Source organism: Canis lupus, chromosome 9 (assembly GCF_048164855.1).
Source record: "Canis lupus baileyi chromosome 9, mCanLup2.hap1, whole genome shotgun sequence".
Lineage (NCBI taxonomy): Eukaryota > Metazoa > Chordata > Mammalia > Carnivora > Canidae > Canis > Canis lupus.
The window spans coordinates 42,594,576-42,621,344 of NC_132846.1; the positions used below are offsets into that span (position 1 = coordinate 42,594,576).

Here is a 26,769-nt window from a genome sequence, read left to right on the forward strand (position 1 = left end):
AAGATAGCATCTGTAAGTGGCGTGTTTCTCAGTATGCCAAATGTCATTTCAGCCCTGATTTAGAAGGGAGATTTAGTCAATCTTTTCTGAAAACTCTTGAAAATTTTCCTGTTCCATGTTTTGCTTAGGTTATATAAAAAGTCAGAAGTTCTAATCAATCTGGGAATATGGAAAAAGGATCTGCTGGTAATTCAAAGCCTAAGAAAGAATCAGATACTGTGTTTTTTAGCCCTTTAGACCTTACTATTTTTAAGAAGATTAACAGGATTTCTTTTTTTTCCTCTTTTAATCTCTAATTTTTTATTTTGAAAATAAGCAATTAATATATCATTATTTTTAATTTCTTAAAGTCTTGGAAATGAACATTCTCAAAGGTCTCTCCATTACCTCTATAGCTCTTTTAGAAAGGGCAAAAGAAAAGAATAGAATATTTGTTTTGCTACTGGAGAGATGAATGAGCATTCTAGACCCAGTATAGGTACACTGGTCATTCCCTAAAACTATTGACTGACCCAAAACATTCTTTTCAATTGATCTACATAGTGAATATTTTAATATCCTTAGGACCAATTGACACCATGTTTAGCATCAAAAAAGAAATTTCTGATAAACTGGTTGACTTAATGAACAACTCTTATTTGTGATTTATTTATATGCTCTGTGCATCTAGGTGAGTTCATGGGGTTTGGGAAAGCTAAAGAAAATGAGCAAATTCATAAGTAGCTAGTTATTAGGCAATTTTGTTTAAGCTATATTTCTTGTATTCTTCCTATTGTTTTTGTAGGGCTGGACTATAGTCTCACTTATCCTCCAGAGTACATTGGTAGTAATATTTTAAAGCTATCATACATTCTGTATTACAACTATTTACTAGTGGTAAAGAAAAGTGATGGGGTAAGACTAGAAATGATACTTATATCATGGAGTCTAAGGAAGAATTTTTAGTCCTAGTTCTCTGCCTCCCCAGGCTTGATTATCCTTGGAGACACTTTGATAGATGCTACTTTCTGTGGCCTTCTGTATTTATTGTGGTTTTCCAAGGGAATAATGTTTCCAAATCTCTAAATCCACAATCTAAAATAATATTTCTAAATACATAATCTCTGGTTCCATATAGCTCGGCATTCCTTCCCTATTTCTATCCAAGTTTAGCTGTTATTATGACTCTTTATGATTGTATAGTTTAGTTCAACAAATGTTTATTGGGTACCTCTATGCCAGGCATTATACTGGAAACTGGGGATAAAAAAGATGAATAAAATACAGTATCTCTTCTGAAGGCTTGAGATCTTTGATAGACAGAAAATAATGGAAAAAAGTATTTATTTTCAGTGAGACCAAAGAAATTACACTTGTCTATTAGTGTGGCAAGTCTATAATTTAGGTAGTCACAGCACAAGCTCCCCTTAAGTACTAACTGATTTCCCATGATATGTGTGGCTTCACATATGTCCATTTTTCAATCCAGTGTGGTATATTGGCTAACAGAACAATGGCCTGAGGCAATCCAAATAATGCTATATAAGATGTCTGTATATATTATCTTTAAAACCTGCCCAGTATTTTGTGACTACATGTGTTTGTTTGGGATGAAGGAATTATTTCAAAATCGGGGAGATACAGTTGTAGACTATAATATCAAACAGTTGGTGTAGATATTTGTTGGTTTCAACAAACTGTGTATGTTAACATTTAGGCAATATCATCCAGGAGGTACATAATTGTGGCATACACTTACAAACTCATGCATTTGTTCAATAAATATTTTTTAAGCATCTATTACATGCTAGAATGCCCATCAGGGTTTATCTTAACTAAAATCAGACTTATAAGATGTGAATACACTGTACTGTGAACCAGTTTATTTAGAAAGATTTTGAACAGGAAACTCAGTGTCCAGCAAGGCTGCATCAGACTTTCATCTTCAGTTGAACTAGTCCTCTTAATCATCTACACAGCCATCCAAGAACTATTCTTTTTTTTCTCCAAGTGACATTCAGATACAAGGGAACAAGAATTATACTAGGAGAGTATGGGAGCCACCAACTTAGAAGCATGTCCTACATAGGAATCAACATTTCTTATAACAGTCTTAGGCAGCTCCCAGGATCCAAAAAGGGAAATGTCCAGATACAAATGCCACTACATTCACAAAAGCCCGAAGCTATGGCTTCCCACTAGGTATTTATTGTTCATTTATAGTTCCTTCTAGTCCCTGTGTAAGTTTTCGATCAGAGATGACTTTTCCCATAAGAAATGCTGCCTAGTAACAAGCTGACTCATCTTTATCAAATTTCCGGGGGAATAGAACTAGAAAGTTAACCCAAGCTCAAATTTGTCCTTAGGGATGGAAAAGAGTTTTATTAACTCGTTACCCTCACGTAAGAAAATTAGAAAATAATAATAAAACTGACTATAAGTCATTCTGCTTTTTATTATTACCATGAACTGACAACTCTAAACAATGTCAGTGATAAAATATTCTTCTCCATTAAGGCAAACCATTTTCACCACCCCTCCCCATTTAGTATACTACCGTACTGATACCAGGCACTGTTCTGACTGTTTAGGATATAGCAGCAAACAAGACAAATTCCCTGTTCTTACAGAATTTATATTCTGAGGGAGGCAGGGTAGAGAGATAGTCAATGAACAAATAGCAGCAAGTGGTATGAAGAAAAATAAAGGATAAGATGATAAAGACTAGTAGTAGAAGCGGTACATGCCAGATATTACCTGCTGAAACCTACCCTACATCAGCCCTTTCATATTCTCACCTATACAATAAGACTGGAAAGCTGAAAACCACAGCTGTGGTCCTGTTAGGTATTGTCATTACGATGCATTAACACAATATTAGAAGTTGGAAAAAAGTTAGCAGAAGTATAATATCCTCAATTCTCATTAACATCACTTTCCTCAAGCAGCCCTAGGGACAGTGGTGACTTTTCTCCTTTTGTTTCTCCAAACCTCCCAACATATTTGTAACCAATTTCCTACATTAAATCCTTTTTTCTCCCACTCCCCTCCATTTGAAATACCTAGACAATTTGGTTTTCCTTTCCAGACCTGACTGATTGAGCTTTCTATTTTGCATAGTATAATCAGGCCTCACTGATAAGGCAAAATTAGAGTGGAAATCTGAAGGTATTGAGGGTGTGTGCCATATGAGGGGAATTGAGTTCCAAGCAAAGGAACAACAGAGAATGAAAAATCCCTGAGGTAGGCTGTGTGTTTGTCATGTTTGTGGCTGAAGTATAGAGGGAAAGGAGCAAAGTAAAAGGAAGTGAGGTTGGGGAGATAACAGAAACAAGACCATTTTATTCGAAAGAGTCAGTTTTTTTGTGGGTTTTTTGTTTTTGTTTTTGTTTTTTTTTAGGGGGGTAAATTGTAATTTTTTTTTTAAACAAATATACAACTTGGAATGGATTTGAGGCAAATTGTGCCATAAGCAGATTTTCTTTAAGTGGCTAAAACAAAGTTTAAAAAGCAAGTAACAATAAAAGAAAATGTTTCTGGTACAGGACCAGCAGTACAAAAAAATAGTGTAAAAGTACCTGGATAATAAACCTGTTCTGCAATAGTGCAGGTTTTAAGTATATATTGTTGACTGTCCAGAGTCCATGCAGAGTTACAACTCCACACTTCAACAACAACATGTTGACAGTTCCTAAAGAAAACTACTTAAAAAAAGGCATAACCCAGATGTTCCCTCATTTCCATCTAAGTTTAGATGTGCAGAAGAGCTTAGATATATCCAGAGTAAGCCACATGCAACATGACACTTGATCAATTTTCTAAAATAAGATTTCAGGACAATGACAGTAAGATAAGGGAAGAAAACATGGAGGAATGAAGTCCTAATCACTATACATGCATATTTTTTGACAGCAGGGGGAAACCTTTTACAAATAAGTTACAAAGAAAAGGCAAATAAACAATTTTGTACAAGAAATTTAACACATTCTGCACAATGTCTTCACTTTGCTGTCATCATTTGTACAAAATCTTCATAGTTTACTTGACCATCACCATCAATATCTGCTTCCCTGATCATTTCATCAACCTCTTCATCTGTTAACTTCTCTCCCAGGTTTGTCATCACATGGCAAAGCTCTGCTGCACCAATATAGCCATTGCCATCCTTATCAAACACACGGAATGCTTCTCTGATTTCTTCTTCACTGTCTGTGTCTTTCATTTTTCTTGCCATCATTGTCAGAAATTCCGGGAAGTCAATTGTACCATTACCATCAGCATCTACTTCATTAATCATGTCCTGTTACTCTGCTTCTGTGGGATTCTGCACAAGAGACCTCATTACAGTTCCCAATTCCTTTGTTGTTATAGTTCCATCACCATCCTTGTCAAATAGTGAAAAAGCTTCTTTGAATTCTGCAATCTGCTCCTCAGTCAGTTGGTCAGCCATGCTGCAAGCGCTACCGGTCTCCAAGAAGCGACCACACAAGCACTCAGCTCCCTCGCCCCACTCAGACTAATTTAAAGAGTCAGTTTTGAGGAAGGGAAACATAACATGAAATATAACATGTCTTAAGTTATTAATGTTTACTCTGGTTTCAAAGTAGCATGGCATATAGGAGAGAAAAGGAAAAAAGCAGGGAGACTGGTTAGAAAGATATGTAATATTCAGCAAGAGATTTGGACCAGTGTGGTAGTAGTGGAGATGGTGAGAAATAATTAGATCCAGAATGTATTCTGAAAGTAAACCCAACAGGTTTTGCTGGTGAATTCAAAGTAGAATATAAGAGAAAGTGGGGAGTCAAGATGAATTCCAAGGTTTTGACCTGAGCAATTCTAAGGATTGTTATCACTTACCCGGTGAGAAAGATTAGGAAGCAGAAATCAGGGCTTCTGTTTTAGACACATTTAAGTTTGAGATACTTATTAGAAATTATAGTAGAAATATTGAGTAGGCAATTGAACATATTGTCTGGAGCTTAGGAGAAAGATTAGAGCTAAAGATATACTTTTGGAAGTTATCAGCATATATACAGTATTTTAAATCATGAGACTAGATAATGTCACCTAGGAAATGAATATACATAGAAGATAAAAATTTTACACTTAGGAGGCAACTGTATCTTCCTCCTTTTTCCCTGACCTTTATATTTCCCAGTTTTTTGTTTTGTTTTACTTTACATTTCTCAGTTTTATTTTCTAATTTTGACTCTTGATGATATCATCTATTTCCCAATCCTTGAAATTTTAGATGGTGACCTAAAGGCCTTTAAACTGGACATCAGTCAGCCAGCTGCCATTAGTTCAGGAAGTAAGACTTTATGCATATTTTCTAGTTACTCAAAGTACAAGCAATATTTCTTTAGTAGGTGCTGGGTCTTCTAGTTTTGAGGGTACTGTTTGACTTTCAGCCATATTTTATAACATATTTATTCATTTAATATTCTCTCTGTCTCTCCATCTTACTCCCTTTCTATCACATATGCTCATGCACACACACACACACACACACACACGCAGAATTAAATGTATTCATCTCCACTATGTGTTTGCTTACTCTGTTACATTTTCTATCATTTTCTTGGCCATCGTCAAAAACAAAGGCCTGTACAAACAAGTTTGAACTTTAGATATATAAAATTTCCCTAAAATCTCCATATAATATTCTTTGCGTCTTCTACAAGCAGCTGCTATTACAGAACTATAATATTTAACTTTACTAATAAGAGAGGGAACAGAAAGATGAGTGCCTACTGTGACCAGTATCACTATGTGCTTTATGATTAAAAGCAACACTATGAGGACAGTATAATTATCCTTCATTTTAAGTATGAGAAAATTGAAGCTCAAAAACAAAACAATTTTCTATTTGCATAAAATCATCTATTTTTTTGTAAATAATGGAGCCTCATTTCACAACTAAGTCTTCTGGCTGTAATGACTTTTTTCCCACTGTGCCACAATGCTTCCCATCGGAGATTCCTTACATTTCATTTCTCCAGCTTACAGTGGCAGTCCCTAAAACCTATCAGGTTAGGTCATTTTTACTTTCATTACTTTCTTCTAGCTATACTGTACTTCTTGTCCAGATTAAAGACCATGACCTACCACTTTAATGTTGCTCTCAATAACACTTCAGATAGCCTGACTCCTTTAATCTATACCTTTGCTTAGTATGCTAATACCTAAACTGATTGAATTCATCCTCTACTTTCTCCATTTTTGCTCCCAAGCAGACAAAACATTACCAAAAAAAATTCAGAGAACTGTGATTACCTGGCCCACAACAAATTTCTGCCATTTAATGTCAACGTGGTACTTAAAATTCTTCAATAATTCTGATGTCACTGTCTTGTCAATTTATACATTGTATATCCTAATTTTTTCTATGTCTCATTTTTTAAATTTATTTTTTATTTTTTAAATTTAAACTTAATTAGCCAATATATAATACATCATTAGTTTCAGATGTAGAGTTCAATAATTCATCAATTGTATATAATACCCAGTGCTCATCACATCACATGCTCTCCTAAATGCCCATCACCCAATACCCCTTCCCCCCACCTACCTCCCCTCCAACAGCCCTCAGTTTATTTCCTATATTTTAGTCTCTTATGGGTTGTCTCCCTCTCTGATTTCTTTCCATTCTATTTTCCTTCCCTTCCCTTATGATCCTCTGTTTTGTTTCTTATATTCCATATGTGAGTGAAACCATTTGATAATTGTCTTTCTCTGATTGACTTATTTCACTCGGCATAATACTCTCCAGTTCCATCCACATCAATATAAACGGTAAGTATTCATACTTTCTGATGGCTGAGTAATATTCCATTGTGTGTATGTGTGTGTGTGTGTGTGTGTGTGTATATCCATTCATCTGTCAGTGGACATCTCGGCTCTTTCCACAGTTTGACTAATGTGGACATTGCTGATATAAACATTGGGGTGCAGATGCTCCTTCAGATCACTGCATTTGTATCTTTGCAGTCAATAACTAGTAATATAATTAGGGTAGCTCTATTTTTAACCTCCTGAGGAACCTCCATACTGTTTTCCAGAGTGGCTGCACCAGCTTGCATTCCCACCAACAGTGCAAGAAGGTTCCCCTTTCTCCCCATCCTCACCAATGTATGTTTCCTGACTTGTTAATTTTAGCCATTCTGACTACTGTGAGGTGGTATCTCATTGTGGTTTTTTTTTGTATTTCCCTGATGCCAGGCGATATGGAGCATTTTTTCCTGTGTCTATTGGCCATTTGTAGGTCTTCTTTGGAGAAATGTCTGTTCATGTCTACTTTCTGCTCATTTCTTAACTGGATTATTTGGTTTTGGGATATTGAGTTTGATAAGTTCTTTATAGAATTTTGGATACTAAACTTTTATCTGATAAGACATTTGCAATTATATTCTCTGATTCTATAGGTTGTCTTTAGGTTTTGTCAACTGTTTACTGTGCAAAAGCTTTTTATCCTGATGAAGTCCCAATAGTTCATTTTTGCTTTTGTTTCCCTTACCTCTGGAGACGTGTCTAGCAAGAAGTTGCTGTGGCCAAGGTCAAAGAGGTTTCTGCCTATATTCTCTTCTACGATTTTGGTAGATTCCTGTCTCACATTTAGGTCTTTCACATATTTTGAGTTTACCTTTGAGTATGGTGTAAGGAAATGGCCCAGTTTCATTCTTTTACATTGTGACTTTCCCAACACCATTTGTTGAAGAGACTATCCTTTTTCCATTGGCTTTCTTTCCTGCTTTGTCAAAGATGAGTTGACCTTAGAGTTGAGGGTCCATTTCTGGGTTCTTTATTCTGTTCCATTGATCTACGTGTCTGTTTTTTTTTTTTTAAGATTTTATTTATTTATTCATGAGAGACACAGAGAGAGAGGCAGAGACACAGAGGGAGAAGCAGGCTCCATGCAGGGATCCCGATGTGGGAATTGATCCCTAGACGCTAGGGCCACACCATGGCCAAAGGCAGGCACTAAACCGCTGAGCCATCCAGGGATCCCCTATGTGTCTGTTTTGTGCCAGTACCATACTATCTTGATGATTACAGCTGTATAATACAGCTTGAAGTCCAGCATTGTGATGCCATCAGCTTTGGTTTTCTTTTTCAGCATTCCTCTGGCTATTCAGGGTCTTTTCTGGTTCCATACAAATTTTAGGATTATTTGTTCCAGCTCTATGAAAAATATCATTGGCATTTTGATAGGAATTGCATTGAATGTGCAGATTGCTCTCAGTAACATAGACATTTTAACAATATTTATTCTTCCAATCTATGAGCATAGAATGTTTTTCCATTTCTTTATTTCTTCCTCAATTTCTTTCCTGAGTGTTTTTGTGGTTTTCAGAATACAGATCCTTTACCTCTTTGGTTAAGTTTATTCCTAGATATCTTCTGGGTTTTGGTGCAATTATAAATCAGATCAATTCCTTAATTTCTCTTTCTTCTGTCTCATTATTAGTGTTTAGAAATGCAGCGGAGAGCTTTTTCCCTAAGGTCAGGAACACAACAGGGATGTCCACTCTCACCACTGTTGTTCAACTTAGTACTAGAAGTCCTAGCCTCAGCAATCAGACAATAAAAAGAAATAAAAGGCATTCAAATTGGCAAAGAAGTCAAACTCTCACTTTTCTCCAATGACATGATACTTTATGTGGAAAACCCAAAAGAGTCCACCCCAAAATTGCTAGAACTCATAGAGGAATTCAGCAGCATGGCAGAATATAAAATCAATACACAGAAATCAGCTGCATATCTGTATCTTCTTTAAACCTCAGTAACAACCATTCTCTCTCAGTTTTGGTAGATGACTTCAACACCTTTAGGGGAAAAAAATGAAGCTAAGAGATATTTGTCATACTGAGCTAGATGAGGGATCCCTCATCTTCTCTTTAACCCAAAATTTTCCCCATGCCTTTAGCTGTCTTCCTTTCTTCCAGTCTAAAAGGAAATGGTACTTCTTTCTAAGTTAAAGGTACAAGCAGATTGTTCTTTAGTTTCTAATTATTTGTGTGTGTGTGTGTTTGATTGTTTTCTCTCTAGTGGTTCATCCCCCTTCTACATTCAAATATACAGAGATTACCACTATTATAAGAAAACCTATATTTAAACATCCTGTTGCCTCCTTGAGCTACTCCACTATTTCCCTCCTACAGACTACTAGATTTGTTGAAAGAGAGACCTGCATTCATTGCCTTTCCTTCATAACTATCCACTTTCTTTTAAAACTCCCAAATCTGATTAGTGCTCGTTACCCAAGAAACTGCTTTCCGAGTACATTAGTAACTCCTAATCTCCAAATCCTGCTCTAAACTATTATTAGATACATAATTTGTTTACAGTTTCTCACAATTGAAATAGACAGTGCTGTGATGAACATTCATATTTATTTGCAACTACTAAAAAAATCTGCAAAAGAGATACACTCAAAAATAATACAGGTGAGGCGTGCCTGGGTGGATCAGTCAATAAGCAACCGGCTCTTGATTTCAGCTTGGGTCATGATCTCAGGGTCCTGGTATTGAGCTATGCTAGGTTCACACTCAGCAGGGAGCATGCTTTAGGATTCCCTCCTCCTCTGCCCCTCCCCTCCATGCATGTGCTCTCTCTCTCTTTCTGTCTCTTTAAAATAAATCTTTTAAAATAATAATAATAATACAGTTGAATCAAAGTGGAACTCTAAAAAAATTTAAGTAATCCAGGGGAAGGCAAAAAGTAAAGAAAAGGAAACAAACAAAAAACCCAAACAGGAAACAAAATATAAAATGGCAGATGTAAGCCCTAACATAGCAATAATTATATTAAATATGAGTGGTCTACTTTATTTGTAATTCCCATAACTGGAAACAGCAATAAAAAGGCATGAATTGTTGCTACATGCAGCAACCTGGATGGATCTCAATGGTATTATACTGAATGGGGGGAAATATGTAATATGTAAAAGATTATTACATATTATAAAGATGGAACATGTATTAGTGGTTCCCATAGGTTAGGAGTGGAGAGGAGGAAGAATGTGACTATTAGACATAGCATGAGGGATATCTTTGAGTTCTGTGTCTTGATTTTAGATGGCAGGTTACACAAATCTATTAATGTGGCAAAGTGGCAAAGAAGTATACAAATACCTTAGGCCAATGTCAGTTTCCTGGTTTTAATATTAGTCTATAGATATATAAAATGTTACCATTGGGGAAACTGGATAAAGAGTACTGGAACCTCTCTGTATTAGCTATGTAACTTTCTGTGAATATATTCTTACAGTTCTGAATGAGCTGGAGTTAAAACAAGATTTCTTTAAAGATTTATTCATTGGGATGCCTGGGTGGCTTAATCGGTTAAGCATCTGACTCTTGATTTTATCTCAGGCCATGATCTCAGGGTCATGAGATTGAACCCACGTTGGGCTCCATTCCAACAGGGAGTCTGCCTGGATTCTCTCTCTCCCTCCCTTGCCCCCTACTAATGCTAGCTTGCTCAGTTCTCCCTCTCTCTCTCAAATAAATAAATAAATCTTTTTGAAAAAAAGAATTCATCTTCTAAGTGTCTCAAGTTCTCAATTTTGTTACCCCTGTAACAAAAGAGATTAGCCATAAAAAAGCATGCACATTTATCTAATACAAGTTTTATGTGACATAAGAACTTTCATAAGAAAATGGAAGACCTGGAGGAGGGGCAAGATGGCGGGAGAGCAGGGTCTCCAAATCACCTGTCTCCACCAAATTACCTAGAAAACCTTCAAATTATCCTGAAAATCTATTAATTCGGCCTGAGAATTAAAGAGAGAACACCTGGAATGCTACAGTGAGAAGAGTTCGCGCTTCTATCAAGGTAGGAAGACGGGGAAAAAAGAAATAAAGAAACAAAGGCCTCCAAGGGGGAGGGGCCCCGCGAGGAGCCGGGCTGAGGCCGGGGCGAGTGTCCCCAGGACAGGAGAGCCCCGTCCCGGAGGAGCAGGAGCTGCACCGACCTTCCCGGGCGGAAAGGGGCTCGCGGGGAGTTGGAGCAGGACCCAGGAGGGCGGGGATGCCCTCGGGTTCCCTGGGACAGTAACAGAGCAACTGCGCTCCCAGGAGAGTGCCCCGAGCTCCCTAAGGGCTGCAGCGCGCACGGCGGGACCCGGAGCAGCTCGGGGGGTTCGGGCAGAGGAAGAGGCTCCGTGCCGAGGGGGCTGCACGGTTCCAGGAGCAGCTCGGGGGGGCTCGGGGGGCGGCTCCGCGGAGGGGGTTGCGCGGCCCGGGAGCGCGAATCCAACAGCGCAGGCCCCGGAGCACAGGGCGCCGGGACACAGCCCAGGATCCGGCCTCCCCGGGACAGGCAGAGGCCGGGAGGGCCCAGGACAGCGAGGACGCTCCTGCCCCAGCTGAGCGGATCAGCGGCCCCGCCCTGGAGCCTCCAGGCCCTGCAGACGGAGAGCTCCGGAGTTCCTGCGGGGGCTGAATCCAGGTTTCCAGAGCGGCCCCGCCACTGGGGCTGTTGCTCCTGGGGCTTCACGGGGTAAACAACCCGCACTGAGCCCTGCACCAGGCAGGGGCACAGCAGCTCCCCCAACGGCTAACACCTGAGAATCAGCACAACAGGCCCCTCCCCCAGAAGACCAGCTAGACGGACAAGTTCCAGGGGAAGTCAAGGGACTTAAAGTACACAGAATCAGAAGATACTCCCCCGTGGTTCTTTTTGTTTTGTTTTGTTTTGTTTTGCTTTTTGATTTGTTTCCTTCCCCCACCCCTTTTTTTTCCTTTCTTTTTCTTTCTCTTTTTCTTTTTTTTTTTTCGTTTTTTTCTTCCTTTTTTTTTCCTCTTTCTCTTTTCTTTCCTTCTTTCTCTCCTCTCTTTTTCTCCTTTTCCCAATACAACTTGCTTTTGGCCACTCTGCACTGAGCAAAATGACTAGAAGGAAAACCTCACCTTAAAAGAAAGAATCAGAAACAGTCCTCCCTCCCACAGAGTTACAAAACCTGGATTACAATTCAATGTCAGAAAGCCAATTCAGAAGCACTATTATACAGCTACTGGTGGCTCTAGAAAAAAGCATAAAGGACTCAAGAGACTTCATGACTGCAGAATTTAGAGCTAATCAGGCAGAAATTAAAAATCAATTGAATGAGATGCAATCCAAACTAGAAGTCCTAATGAGGAGGGTTAATGAGGTGGAAGAACGAGTGAGTGACATAGAAGACAAGTTGATAGCAAAGAGGGAAACTGAGGAAAAAAGAGACAAACAATTAAAAGACCATGAAGATAGATTAAGGGAAATAAACGACAGCCTGAGGAAGAAAAACTTACGTTTAATTGGTGTTCCCGAGGGCGCCGAAAGGGACAGAGTGCCAGAATATGTATTTGAACAAATTCTAGCTGTAAACTTTCCTAATCTGGGAAGGGAAACAGGCATTCAGATCCAGGAAATAGAGAGATCCCCCCTAAAATCAATAAAAACCGTTCAACACCTCGCCATTTAATAGTGAAGCTTGCAAATTCCAAAGATAAGGAGAAGATCCTTAAAGCAGCAAGAGACAAGAAATCCCTGACTTTTAGGGGGAGGAGTATTAGACCTCTCCACAGAGACCTGGCAGGCCAGAAAGGGCTGGCAGGATATATTCAGGGTCCTAAATGAGAAGAACATGCAACCAAGAATACTTTATCCAGCAAGGCTCTCATTCAAAATGGAATGAGAGATAAAGAGCTTCCAAGACAGGCAGCAACTGAAAGAATATGTGACCTCCAAACCAGCTCTGCAAGAAATTTTAAGGGGGACTCTTAAAATTCCCCTTTAAGAAGAAGTTCAGTGGAACAATCCACAAAAACAAGGACTGAATAGATATCATGATGACACTAAACTCATATCTCTCAATAGTAACTCTGAATGTGAACGGGCTTAATGACCCCATGAAAAGGCGCAGGGTTTCAGACTGGATAAAAAAGCAGGACCCATCTATTTGCTGTCTACAAGAGACTCATTTTAGACAGAAGGACACCTACAGCCTGAAAATAAAAGGTTGGAGAACCATTTACCATTCGAATGGTCCTCAAAAGAAAGCAGGGGTAGCCATCCTTATATAGGATAAACTAAAATTTACCCCGAAGACTGTAGTGAGAGATGAAGAGGGACACTATATCATACTTAAAGGATATATCCAACAAGAGGACTTAACAATCCTCAATATATATGCCCCGAATGTGGGAGCTGCCAAATATATAAATCAATTATTAACCAAAGTGAAGAAATACTTAGATAATAATACACTTATACTTGGTGACTTCAATCTAGCTCTTTCTATACTTGATAGGTCTTCTAAGCACAACATCTCCAAAGAAACGAGAGCTTTAAATGATACACTGGGCCAGATGGATTTCACAGATATCTACGGAACTTTACATCCAAACTCAACTGAATACACATTCTTCTCAAGTGCACATGGAACTTTCTCCAGAATAGACCACATACTGGGTCACAAATCGGGTCTGAACCGATACCAAAAGATTGGGATCGTCCCCTGCATATTCTCAGACCATAATGCCTTGAAATTAGAACTAAATCACAAGAAGTTTGGAAGGACCTCAAACACGTGGAGGTTAAGGACCATCCTGTTAAAAGATGAAAGGGTCAACCAGGAAATTAAGGAAGAATTAAAAAGATTCATGGAAACTAATGAGAACGAAGATACAACCGTTCAAAATCTTTGGGATGCAGCAAAAGCAGTCCTAAGGAGGAAATACATCGCAATACAAGCATCCATTCAAAAACTGGAAAGAACTCAAATACAAAAGCTAACCTTACACATAAAGGAGCTAGAGAAAAAACAGCAAATAGATCCTACACCCAAGAGAAGAAGGGAGCTAATAAAGATTCGAGCAGAACTCAACGAAATCGAGACCAGAAGAACTGTGGAACAGATCAACAGAACCAGGAGTTGGTTCTTTGAAAGAATTAATAAGATAGATAAACCATTAGCCAGCCTTATTAAAAAGAAGAGAGAGAAGACTCAAATTAATAAAATCATGAATGAGAAAGGAGAGATCACTACCAACACCAAGGAAATACAAACGATTTTAAAAACATATTATGAACAGCTATACGCCAACAAATTAGGCAATCTAGAAGAAATGGACGCATTCCTGGAAAGCCACAAACTACCAAAACTGGAACAGGAAGAAATAGAAAACCTTAACAGGCCAATAACCAGGGAGGAAATTGAAGCAGTCATCAAAAACCTCCCAAGACACAAGAGTCCAGGGTCAGATGGCTTCCCAGGGGAATTTTATCTAACGTTTAAAGAAGAAACCATACCTATTCTCCTAAAGCTGTTTGGAAAGATCGAAAGAGATGGAGTACTTCCAAATTCGTTCTATGAGGCCAGCATCACCTTAATTCCAAAACCAGACAAAGACCCCACCAAAAAAAAGGAGAATTACAGACCAATATCCCTGATGAACATGGATGCAAAAATTCTCAACAAGATACTGGCCAATAGGATCCAACAGTACATTAAGAAAATTATTCACCATGACCAAGTAGGATTTATCCCCGGGACACAAGGCTGGTTCAACATCCGTAAAACAATCAATGTGATTCATCATATCAGCAAGAGAAAAGCCAAGAACCATATGATCCTCTCATTGGATGCAGAGAAAGCATTTGACAAAATACAGCATCCATTTCTGATCAAAACTCTTCAGAGTGTAGGGATAGAGGGAACATTCCTCAACATCTTAAAAGCCATCTATGAAAAGCCCACAGCAAATATCATTCTCAGTGGGGAAGCACTGGGAGCCTTTCCCCTAAGATCAGGAACAAGACAGGGATGTCCACTCTCACCACTGCTATTCAACATAGTACTAGAAGTCCTAGCCTCAGCAATCAGACAACAAAAAGACATTAAAGGCATTCAAATTGGCAAAGAAGAAGTCAAACTCTCCCTCTTCGCTGATGACATGATACTCTACCTAGAAAACCCAAAAGTCTCCACCCCAAGATTGCTAAAACTCATACAGCAATTCGGTAGCATGGCAGGATACAAAATCAATGCCCAGAAATCAGTGGCATTTCTATACACTAACAATGAGACTGAAGAAAGAGAAATTAAGGAGTCAATCCCATTTATAATTGCACCCAAAAGCATAAGATACCTAGGAATAAACATAACCAAAGATGTAAAGGATCTGTACCCTAAAAACTATAGAACACTTCTGAAAGAAATTGAGGAAGACACAAAGAGATGGAAAAATATTCCATGCTCATGGATTGGCAGAATTAATATTGTGAAAATGTCAATGTTACCCAGGGCAATATACACGTTTAATGCAATCCCTATCAAAATACCACGGACTTTCTTCAGAGAGTTAGAACAAATTATTTTAAGATTTGTGTGGAATCAGAAAAGATCCCGAATAGCCAGGGGAATTTTAAAAAAGAAAACCATATCTGGGGGCATCACAATGCCAGATTTCAGGTTGTATTACAAAGCTGTGGTCATCAAGACAGTGTGGTACTGGCACAAAAACAGACACATAGATCAATGGAACAGAATAGAGAACCCAGAAGTGGACCCTGAGCTTTATGGTCAACTAATATTCGATAAAGGAGGAAAGACTATCCATTGGAAGAAAGTCTCTTCAATAAATGGTGCTGGGAAAATTGGACATCCACATGCAGAAGAATGAAACTAGACCACTCTCTTTCACCATACACAAAGATAAACTCAAAATGGATGAAAGATCTAAATGTGAGACAAGATTCCATCAAAATCCTAGAGAAGAACACAGGCAACACCCTTTTTGAACTCGGCCACAGTAACTTCTTGCAAGATACATCCACGAAGGCAAAAGAAACAAAAGCAAAAATGAACTATTGGGACTTCATCAAGATAAGAAGCTTTTGCACAGCAAAGGATACAGTCAACAAAACTAAAAGACAACCTACAGAATGGGAGAAGATATTTGCAAATGACGTATCAGATAAAGAGCTAGTTTCCAAGATCTATAAAGAACTTATTAAACTCAACACCAAAGAAACAAACAATCCAATCATGAAATGGGCAAAAGACATGAACAGAAATCTCACAGAGGAAGACATAGACGTGGCCAACATGCATATGAGAAAATGCTCTGCATCACTTGCCATCAGGGAAATACAAATCAAAACCACAATGAGATACCACCTCACACCAGTGAGAATGGGGCAAATTAACAAGGCAGGAAACAACAAATGTTGGAGAGGATGCGGAGAAAAGGGAACCCTCTTACACTGTTGGTGGGAATGTGAACTGGTGCAGCCACTCTGGAAAACTGTGTGGAGGTTCCTCAAAGAGTTAAAAATATACCTGCCCTATGACCCAGCAATTGCACTGTTGGGGATTTACCCCAAAGATACAGATGCAATGAAACGCCGGGACACCTGCACCCCGATGTTTATAGCGGCAATGGCCACAATAGCCAAACTGTGGAAGAAGCCTCGGTGTCCATCGAAAGATGAATGGATAAAGAAGATGTGGTTTATGTATACAATGGAATATTACTCAGCTATTAGAAATGACAAATACCCACCATTTGCTTCAACATGTATGGAACTGGAGGGTATTATACTGAGTGAAGTAAGTCAGTCGGAGAAGGACAAACATTATATGTTCTCATTCATGTGGGGAATATAAATAATAGTGAAAGGGAATATAAGGGAAGGGAGAAGAAATGTGTGGGAAATATCAAAAAGGGAGACATAACGTAAAGACTGCTAACTCTGGGAAACGAACTAGGGGTGGTAGAAGGGGAGGAGGGCGGGGGGTGGGAGTGATTGGGTGATGGGCACTGGGGGTTATTCTGTATGTTGGTAAATTGAACACCAATTAAAAAAAAAAAAGAAAACAAAGACCTAAAGAAATGTTAAATATATATGAACATTTTTATATTAGGAGGATTGAGGATTGGAAAGTCATGGGAAAAGATGATAGGATAAAGGGTATGAGGAAAGTGTAGTAAACTGAGGGAAACTTAGCAAGGCTTATTCATTCAGATTCCTCCAAGTCCCTTTATCTTCAGAGAAAGAATGCTCCTTTCCTCCAGGCATAGGGAAGGTACCTCTCACATAAGGGTTTTATGACTTGCTTAGGGGAAGATCAGAAAGTCCTTCCTATATATGCCATTTCTCAAATTCCTTCAACTTGAAACATCCAGGGTACTAATTGCCATATTTTGGGGTAGCATGACTTGGACCTAATCGGCCTCTTTTCACCTTTTCACACTTTCCATATTATCATTCTCATATTAGATTAATATAAATTTTTCTATCTTGTAGCAAAACCAGTAAAGGAAATTTAAAAGATTAAAATTAAACTAGAATATCATTCTAGCATAATTTCTTTTTTTTTTTTTTCTAGCATAATTTCTTACATGCTGTTAAAGTCAGAAAGAAAATACAGGACAGTTTTTAAACCAAGATTATCAAATCAGTCTAATTTGTACAAAAAGTCATCATAATAAACATAGAATGTGGACTTTTTTCAAATACAATTTGTAAACTTCTGTACTTACAATAAACCAAATTCTTAAATAGTGTTTGAAAGTTCTGAATGTTCTTTTATCTTTCTTATAATCCAGTAACCAAGACAATTAGTTTAACTCTCAATTAAAACTTTTTTTCTGCAGGATGCCAGGGTGGCTCAGTGGTTGAGTGTCTGCCTTTGGCTCAGGGCATGATCCTGGAGTCCCAGGATCAAGTCCCACATCAGGCTTCCTACGTGGAGCCTGCTTCTCCCTCTGCCTATGTCTCTGCCTCTCTATGTGTCTTTCATTCTTTCATGAATGAATAAATAAAATTGTAAAAAAAAAAAAAAGAAAGAAAAAAGAAAAGAAAACCTTTTTCCCAGACTTTAATCAAAAGCTATATAGAATAAAGAACATGCTCCATTAGAGTTTATAATCTGACTTTTCTCCCCTCTCTTTGTGTTAGATCTGTTTATCTGGACTTTGAGTGTTCTTTTGTTTTGTTTTTTTAATCTGAGTATTCCTAAATTGTGTTCATAATGACTAGAATTGGTTTTTGATCAATTATTTAATTATGTTTTTTAGAAAAGGGAGAAAGAAAAGTAGGAATGTATGAGGGAGCTGCTTGCAAGGTATATGAAAAGAGTTAGTGACCACTATAAAAGTCTGATTATTTTCCCTTTACAAAGAGGGAAAAAGTCTTAGATGCAGACTAAGCATTTCAAACCCATTTCAAAAGATAAAAAAGGACAGTTGTTATAACTAATCTTAGGACCTTTCATAATTCAATCAAGACCATAGGAATGGGGCACCTGGGTGGCTCAGTGATTAAGCATCTGCCTTTGGCTCAGGTCATGATCCAGGCATCCTGGGATTGAGTCCCACATCAGGCTCCCCAGAGGGAGCCTGCTTCTCCCTCTGCCTATGTCTCTGCCTCTCTCTGTGTGTCTCCCATGAATAAATAAATAAAATCTTAAAAAAAAAATAGGATTAAATCTCTGAAGAATAGAAACGAAGAAGGATGTTTCTTAAAATAAGGTAAGTGATTTCTCTTTTAGAAAGGAGAGAGACAACCTAGTAAGGGTTGAACAAAACAATTTTAAATTTTTTACATTTTTATTTAAGCTTCATTTTGAAGCTTGGCATAACAATAAAAATACTAATCATTGAATATACATAATTGTATTCCCCTTTGTTCTCAATGTGCTTTTAAGTAGATAAATGTGGTCATGTCTTATGTACTCCAAAATGACCACTGGAATTCCAGATTGTTCTTGATGAATTATGCTTTTTATTTATTTATTTATTTTTAAGTAGACTCCACACCCAGTGGAGGGCTCACATTCGTGATGGTAAGATCAAGACATCCAAAAGCAAGAGTCAGACACTGAACACTGAATTGACTGAGCCACCAAAGCACCTTGAATTTATGCTTTTTAGAAAGATAAATGCAAGAAAAATAAAACAAGCCAGAGTTATGCCAAGAGGTGGCACAAGTTTATTATTGGATGAACCCAGGAATTCATTAGCTAAAATCAGCCAAATGGGAAAATACTGCTTATATGTTATGTTTAAAGTCCTTAGCACTAAGGTTGAATCCCTAATAGCTAACCCTAAAGATTAGCAGGAATGGGTAGAGATCTCTTCCAAAGCCAATTTCTCACACATAAAGAAAAATTCTTACAGACACACAACAATGTAGCCAAAAAAGCTACATCTTTTTTGCTGACAAATAAAATGATTAGCATCAAATGAATGTTTTAGCACCTTCACAAGGAAAACAATTGAAACAAATTTGATCAGATAACCAAATAGTCATTGGAACCTTATTCTTACAAAAAACAAAATAAATATCAGCTAGTTTTGGGAGCTCAACAAAAAAAGAATTAGACCTTAAGTAAGCGCTGGATTTACAGGCAAAGAATCTCCAGAGCAAAGAGGCTTAAGAGACCTTCATGAAGTGCAATGTAACCAACATGAGAATACTGTTAGCAAGAGGTCTTGCCTAAGTTTTGGTGAGACCCCATGACTATGAAAAGTCTTAATACAATGACCACCAGGGAAACCTATTGATCATGCAAAGCAGTATATATTAAAGTTTCTGAGCAAGAGAGAGCATCACTGTGGCACATTCCCAGTAGTGTCCCAAAAGGAAGAAATTACAGAAGGATAGTTACAGGATTCTGAGAACTGAGGTTGGTCATGAGAACTGGGAGTGATTTTAAGGTAGCAGTTAATAAGTAAGGTCTAGGCAGAGACTAATCAGATTTACAAAATAGATGAGTTGCTGAAACACTCTTATCTTTGGAGCACATGAGTCCATGTGGAGTTATCATGGTCTCAATTTGTCCATGGCATTGGAGCATATAAGTCTAAACAAGTTTGTATTAAGGCAAAACTTTTTTAATGATTTTATTTATTTATTCACAAGAGACACAAAGAGAGAGAAGGGCAGAGACACAGGCAGAGGGAGAAGCTGGCTCCATGCAGGGAGCTCGACATGGGACTTGTTCTGGGGTCTCCAGGATCAGGCCCTGGGTTGAAGGCAGTGCTAAACCGCTGAGCCACGCAGGCTGCCCTGTATTAAGGCAATTTGACTTTAAGATAGTTGTTTGAGTTACATGTCATGATTTCATAGTTTATCTATTATGCAAGTAGTAGTTTTGCAAATTGATGTTTCTGTTTTATTTCTCAGAAGGAAAGAGTTTGTAGGTGTGATAGCCAATTACAAGGATTTGCAAACATTGAGACATGCTGAATGTCTGCAATGGAGGAGAGGCTGTGGTAAGATAGTGATTGAAAACATAGGGTCAAGGAAGAGATACATTAGGATGTTCTTAAGGATTGTGATCTTTGGGAAGATAGTGGACTAGAAAGGGAAATTAAAAGAATCAAAAGTTAAATTTGTGAAAGCTGGAAAGACAGTGGCACCATTGATAAGAACAGAAACAAGAAATTGAAATTTAATACATGATACACAGGAAAGTAACAAGGTATGGAGATAATGAGTTATGTGTTATTTTATTTTGTATTTTTCTTTCTTTTGTATTTTAACTGTGACAAGTTTCAGGCATCATTTCAAAGATGACCAGAAGTATATGATACCAGAAAATACAATTAAGTTTTAAAAGGAAATATTGTGAATCTATCCTATATTCGGACTTATACTCCCATTCAATTGTTTATTTGCTTTGAAAATATTTAAAATGCATTGTAAATCCCACACCTTCATTTAACCAGATATTATTTAGTTATGTCAATTTTACAGATAAATAACCAGTTGTCCAATGATCTTTAACTGTTCTGTTAATTCTAGAACTGTTTGCAGCAAAATAACAGAAAGGAACTTGTGAATGGCAAAGAAAACACCTTAGTAACAGGGACTATTATTTAGTTGGTGGTACCCTTTTGTGAAAAAAAATTATATAACCACACAGTTTTCTTTCTGAAGCAACTTGTCTAATTAATGGAGTTCAAGAGCTGTAAGCCTTGGCCTTTATAAAATTATAGTGACTTCAATAACTGTGTGTTAATTAAGATCAGAAAATTAATCTATATCACCACTGCAATAGCAATTTTCTAAGCTCTGCCAGTGACTAAGGATGAAAGTGAGTTGCAATGTCACATGGCATCTGATTAAGTTAAATTAATGCAATATTTGAAAGGAAGACTCTCAGTGACACTGATTAAGATTATTTTAAGGGGACAGTTGGTTGCAAAACTACTATTTTTCCAATGTAAAGCCAAAGGGCCTGCCACTCATTGGTATCACCAATGAATCGGAAGGAAGATTGAAGGGGCTAGCAGTTATTGTTTGGGAGAACTGAGATATGAAGCCTTGGGTATTAGTCATATTAACAGTCTAAGTATTTGAAAGGTGCAGGCTTGCCTTCAACATCCTAAGATAATTTTCCAGATTTCCTCACTTCCAATATGTACTTTTTTTTTCATTTTATATTTCTGAAATCATTTTATATTTCTGAAATCCATCTTGAAATTGATGTATAAATTAAAGTTGTATGTTGGTGTATCTGCATGTGTTAAGGACCCCTACCTCTTAAGTATTTTATAATCTAATCTAAATCTGCATTCACACCATAGACTATAATTCCATCTATTATAGCATCTAGGAGTAAAATATGAGAGCAATTGGTAAAACAAGTGCTTTTTAGGAAGAGAATCATATTTATTATATATTTACCCATATTAACTAAGTGTTCATTACCTCAGTCAATCCTAACAACTACTTTTCAAGGTAGTTACTATTACTATATGTTATAAATGAGAACATTAGGGGTAATGTGTTTGGGTAACTTGAATTTGAATCTTGTCTGAATCCCAAGCTGTTCCTACTATATACCACACTGCCTCACTGGAGCATCCTAACATAGAATAAGCTTCTAATAATTTTTTTCATAGACACATAATGATAGATATTAAATCTCTAAAGAGTGACTCAATTCAGAGTCATGGAATAATTGTGCATATATCTAGTTAAGTATTACTTGTTTAAATTTGCTAATAAAGAGACAAGACGCCTGTCTCCCTCTTCTTCAAATAAGTTTGACTTCTTTGGTACTGTTGATCTCACTTCAGAAAAGAGATAAAAAAAGCTTGAGACAAAATATAAACAATCCTTCTCTTCATTCTTGAGAATATCATGTCACATAATCTCTACCTCAGATGTTCTCACTGAAAGACAAACTGGAAAATATTATTGGAAGGGAAAAAGGAAGTTATTTTATTTAGTTTATCGTGGTGAACAACCACTGGGAAGGCCAATCTACAGAGCATTATTGTCAAATTGTATCCAAAGCAGGTATGATATTTGGCCTGCTGTTTAGTCACCATTTAAATTTCTGCATGCTTTTTAATTCTGGAAGAACATTTTTATCAATCTCCTGTACTCTCAATATTTATTCAGAGATCTCTTGGGCATGTATCTTTTATGTTCCAGATATTGTTGTAGGTGTTAGATAAGGTAAACTCTGCTTACTAGATCTATTTCTTTTCCATTAACCATAGTCAATATTATCCTGAGAGAATAATTTGTGGTGGTTTTTTTGGCTTTGTAGCTGCTAAATCCTGAAGATGACCTCTTACCAGGAAAGATTCGAGACAGCAATCGTTCAACCCTCTTAGCAACAATTCAGGAACATGGTTACCCCACAATCAACTTGGGAATTGTGGGAGACAAGTAAGTATTGGATTTTATTTGGAAGTTGTTATTGTACACATATGAATTTTGGGAGTACTAACTAGGTAGAACTGTTGCTAAAGAGACAAAAAATTAATACCATAATTTTCACTCATCTCATTCTCCAGAAGCCAAAGAATTAATGAACACGTCTATGTCCTTTCGGGATAGATATTGTCTATTACAATAGGAGAAATATTTTTGCTCTCCTATGAGTATGTTAAGTTTACAAGGATCTTTTTTGTTTGCATTGGCTTTATTCTAATGGAATTAATGGTGATGGTATTATTCCTGTTTACACTCACTTATCTCAAGAAAGGCAGGAAAGATATGAATAAGAAGATAAAGAATGTTAAAATTAACACTAACTGCTCCTTTGCAATTTAAGTACAATTGTTTCCTAAGACTTTTATATTGATTTTTTGGTATCTTATGTAACCCAAGTTACTCTAGGCTTCACCCACTTATAAGTACAAAGGGAGGCACATTGCCTAGAATTGCCCATATCTAAGAGCATGTTACTCTATATTCTAAATTAATTCAGCCCTCTGCTAAATTCCCCAAGGATTTCTATGAACGTCCAGCAGGGTTTTTACATGTGATCAAAAGCAAGTCTTCTCTTTCAGAGCATCCCACTACCATGTGGCACTACTCAGCCCTCTCTCACCAGGATTTCCAGTTCACAAGAGGCATGCCTGCTTTTAGTAATCCTCAAAGGTCAGCCTGGTGGAGACAGAGCTAGGAGACAAATCTGAGTGAAGCATGATGTATCTGCTGCCCATAATTGCCCCTTTCCTTTATCACTTTGTATCACTTAGTTACTTTGTAACTAAGTAAAGCTCAGTCTGTCTGAATCCTTCTTCCCCAGAGAAAGGTAGGAATTTTCCAGCAAATGTGCTTTTGAAGGGGCTCTGCCTTACTTACCATTTCACAAGATCTGCTCTGACACCTATACCCCAGCTTAAGCTCAACCTAGACACAAACCTAATGCAAACCTTGGACACAGCATCCTACCAATAACATGAAAAGGAGTAGCTTTTATGTTCTTTCACTTTTTAAAGTTCTCTTCTTTCCTCCTGTTTTTTTTTTTTCTTTCTCGAGGATATTGAAATAGAGGCTATTTAGACATATTTTCAAATGTCATTACTTTTTAAATCTTCACCATTTGTATTTACTTGGATGCTTAGTTCTAGAGAAGGTCATAGCTAAGTAGCCAGCCAACTTAGAACCCATGCTGGTGAAGACAGTGTCACAGGTTACTTAGTATCACCCTGACCCAGGTTCCCTAGTCCTTAGAAGGGAATAGAAAAAACCCACTGGGAAAAAAAAAGGGAGGGGGGGGGCGGTGGAGTGGTTATTTGAATTTGGGCCTGACCAATAACCTGTCCTTTCATATAAACCTAAAAGTTATCCTGATGTAGATACACCTTTAAAGAGGACAAAAATTGACTTCCCAAAAGAGATAAGAGGAACCCAAGAGTTCCAAAAGCACAGAGCAGGTCCTGAAATTCTAGAGGACAACTCACCAGATCGTTTAGGATTTGTTTCCCATCCACAACTGCCTCTGGCCCTGCCTTCAAGTGCATTAATGAACTCTAAGAAATATTATAAGGTAAAAGAAGCTTGTTTGTTTGGGGTTTTTTTTTGTTTTTTTTTCATCTTTTGCCTTAAGCTGTTCTGGACTATAATTCTGTCCACTCCTCCAATTTTTGTACTTTTGTATTTAAAAAAATGCTTATTGATATACTCTATATGCTATCAGTACACCATTGAAAGCCTCATGTTGATATGCTAATAATTTTAGTTGTCTGGGGCCCAAACTGTTAATTTATGAGAGACATTTACTAATAATTAATATCGATATTACATATAACTCCAAAATGTACTTTGAAAACAGCATATAAAGAACAGTAAAATAATAAGCAAGATATAGGCAATTGTGAGAATATGCAAATCTCTAGTGTATATCCTTTTCTCCGATGGAAATATCGTCCATAAAACTGAACAATTTTTAAAAATACAACAGTGCAAATCTAGACTTTCTCAGTCTTAGAGTGCTATATTGAAGAGGCCCGAGTAAATGGTTTAGAATGCAGAGGTGGAATGTGGGTGGAAAGATTTTATAACTGTTCTAATGGAAATCTATGCTGGGAGTTTAGCAAAGAGAACAAGGTAGGTACAAGGTTTAATCTCAGCCTGTTGATACTCTGTGAAGGTTGCCTCCCTCTTCATTCTTCTCATTCCTATGTAGCCTTTTGCTAATGAAAGCAAATGTTATACAGAAGCCTCTCTGTGAAGCTCTCCAGGGAAACAAGAGGGTCATGGGAGAAACTACACTTTGTGTAAAGCAGGAAGAGAAATAGCTCAAGAATGTCAGCAAGCCCAGAACCCCTGCTCAGCTATGACAGATAAAAGTAGGAAGTAAGAGCTCTATTCTTATATTTAAAAAAAGGCTGGTGTCAAGTTTTCAATTCTATGATTCTACTTCTCCACTCTTATTCTTATCACCAACCATAACTTTAATAATAAATGTTAAAATTGAAGATTAAGACTCTATAACTTACTTGGATTAAATTGGGCTAAATTTTGCCTTTGCTTATTGTACATTTTATTTAAAACTAGAGTATAGTGAAGATTATAGATAGGGTGTTCAAATACCTGAGAATTAACAACTGTATTTTAAAAGTATTCATGTATAAATATTTTATGTATATTAAGATATATTTCATAAGACATAGTTTCTCACAACATGTGGAACACAATACTGTTGGGGTTCCTGGTAGTTTTTTTTAAAAAAGACAAATTTTGAAACTCAGAGATATTAAATAACTTGCCTAGCATTATACAAGTTAGTGGCAGAGGTGAAATGGAATTAACTCTTGAAATTAACAATCTACAATTCTTAGCTATCATTATGAGGACAAGATAATAACTATAAATATGTCAGAAGAGAATCATCACTATGTGCTAGAGTGATTAGGTTTAGTGGTTAGGTACAATGTTAGCTAAAACATGAAGAATGAATAGAATTTGTATAGTTAGAAAAAGAAAGTGTGTTAATTGAATAGGAAATGAGGAATGAACAAAAACTAGAGGAATAAAATGGAGTAGAGAAGTAGAAATAAACAGCTACTCGGGTCAGGCCAGACTGATTAGAGCAGGAGGTTCAGGAAGAAGGATAATAGAGGTCAATTTGGTAGAAATTTAAGGCCAGATTTTGAAAGGCTTTGTAATCCAAGCAGACCCAACTCACTTAATTTTAAACTTTTTTTAAAAGCAGAATTGACATAACCAGTATTTTAGAAAGATAATTTAAACAAGGTATATCACATGGGCTAAAGTTGAAGATGGACTAGAAATAAGAAAAATATAATTTGTTTATTAATTGTTTAGTTGGGAAGTATGTGTTATGTACCTATGAGAATCACCTGAAGATCTTATTTAAAATGCTGAGTCTGATTTAACAAAAGTGAGGTGGGCCAAGATTTTGCATTTCTAACAAACTCCCAAGGATACCAAGCTGCTAGTCCATGGATCACAGAAAATAATAAGGATTTTGTCAATCTAATCATTCATCTACTATGGATTTTAACACGAAGGCTATTGAAGATACAAAGCAGAAGCAGACATTAGATCATGCCTTTGCAATTATATGTGCTAAAATGTACCAGAAATTATAGACTAGTAATAAAAATGTTTTGGAAAGTTCCAGAGTTTAAACTCACATGTGGGAGTAGAGTTTTTTAAAAAGAGATTAAGTCAAAAGACATTGTAAAGGCTATTACACAGAACAGAAGAGTGTCAATGTTGATTTCTCTTCATCTGGATCACAAAACCTCATCAAAAGGATATGTGACTATAAACACAAATAAAATACCTACAAAATCCACTATTAGGTCTCTCTACTACAATTTTACATCCCTCTCTAGCAATACATGATTTCCATTTCTTCAAGCTCCATTTGTAGTCTATCCTTTCTTGGTTTTTGTACTCTTCTTCCTGTGCTCCTTCCCTAAATTTGGGGTCCCTGTGGCTCACTCTTGGCTTTGTGTCCTTCTAATTCCTTATGCTAATGACTCCCAAATCTTATCTCTGTTTTGAGCTCGTGCCTAG

General features: G+C 37.2%; 1 protein-coding gene, 1 long non-coding RNA gene and 1 pseudogene across 25 annotated transcripts in view; 1 reads left to right on the forward strand and 2 right to left on the reverse strand.

Annotated features, from left to right (window-relative positions):
* GPHN (gephyrin) overlaps positions 1-26,769 on the forward strand; it is a 625,629-nt gene that overhangs the window by 549,445 nt on the left and 49,415 nt on the right. For all 16 annotated transcript variants that reach the window (XM_072838965.1, XM_072838966.1, XM_072838969.1 and 13 more), the window contains one exon: positions 22,535-22,656. In XM_072838965.1, coding sequence (XP_072695066.1) covers positions 22,535-22,656 — 122 coding nt within the window. The remainder of the gene's footprint in view (positions 1-22,534; positions 22,657-26,769) is intronic.
* The window catches only part of LOC140640129 (uncharacterized), a 142,984-nt gene that overhangs the window by 58,883 nt on the left and 57,332 nt on the right, over positions 1-26,769 (reverse strand). The window contains exon 9 of one of the 9 annotated variants that reach the window (XR_012036784.1): positions 19,892-20,037. The exons of the other annotated variants lie outside the window; for them this stretch is intronic. This is a non-coding gene — a long non-coding RNA (uncharacterized lncRNA). Of the gene's footprint in view, positions 1-19,891; positions 20,038-26,769 lie in introns of those variants that run through there. 9 annotated transcript variants of the gene reach the window in all.
* On the reverse strand, positions 3,724-4,494 carry LOC140639427 (calmodulin-like; annotated as a pseudogene).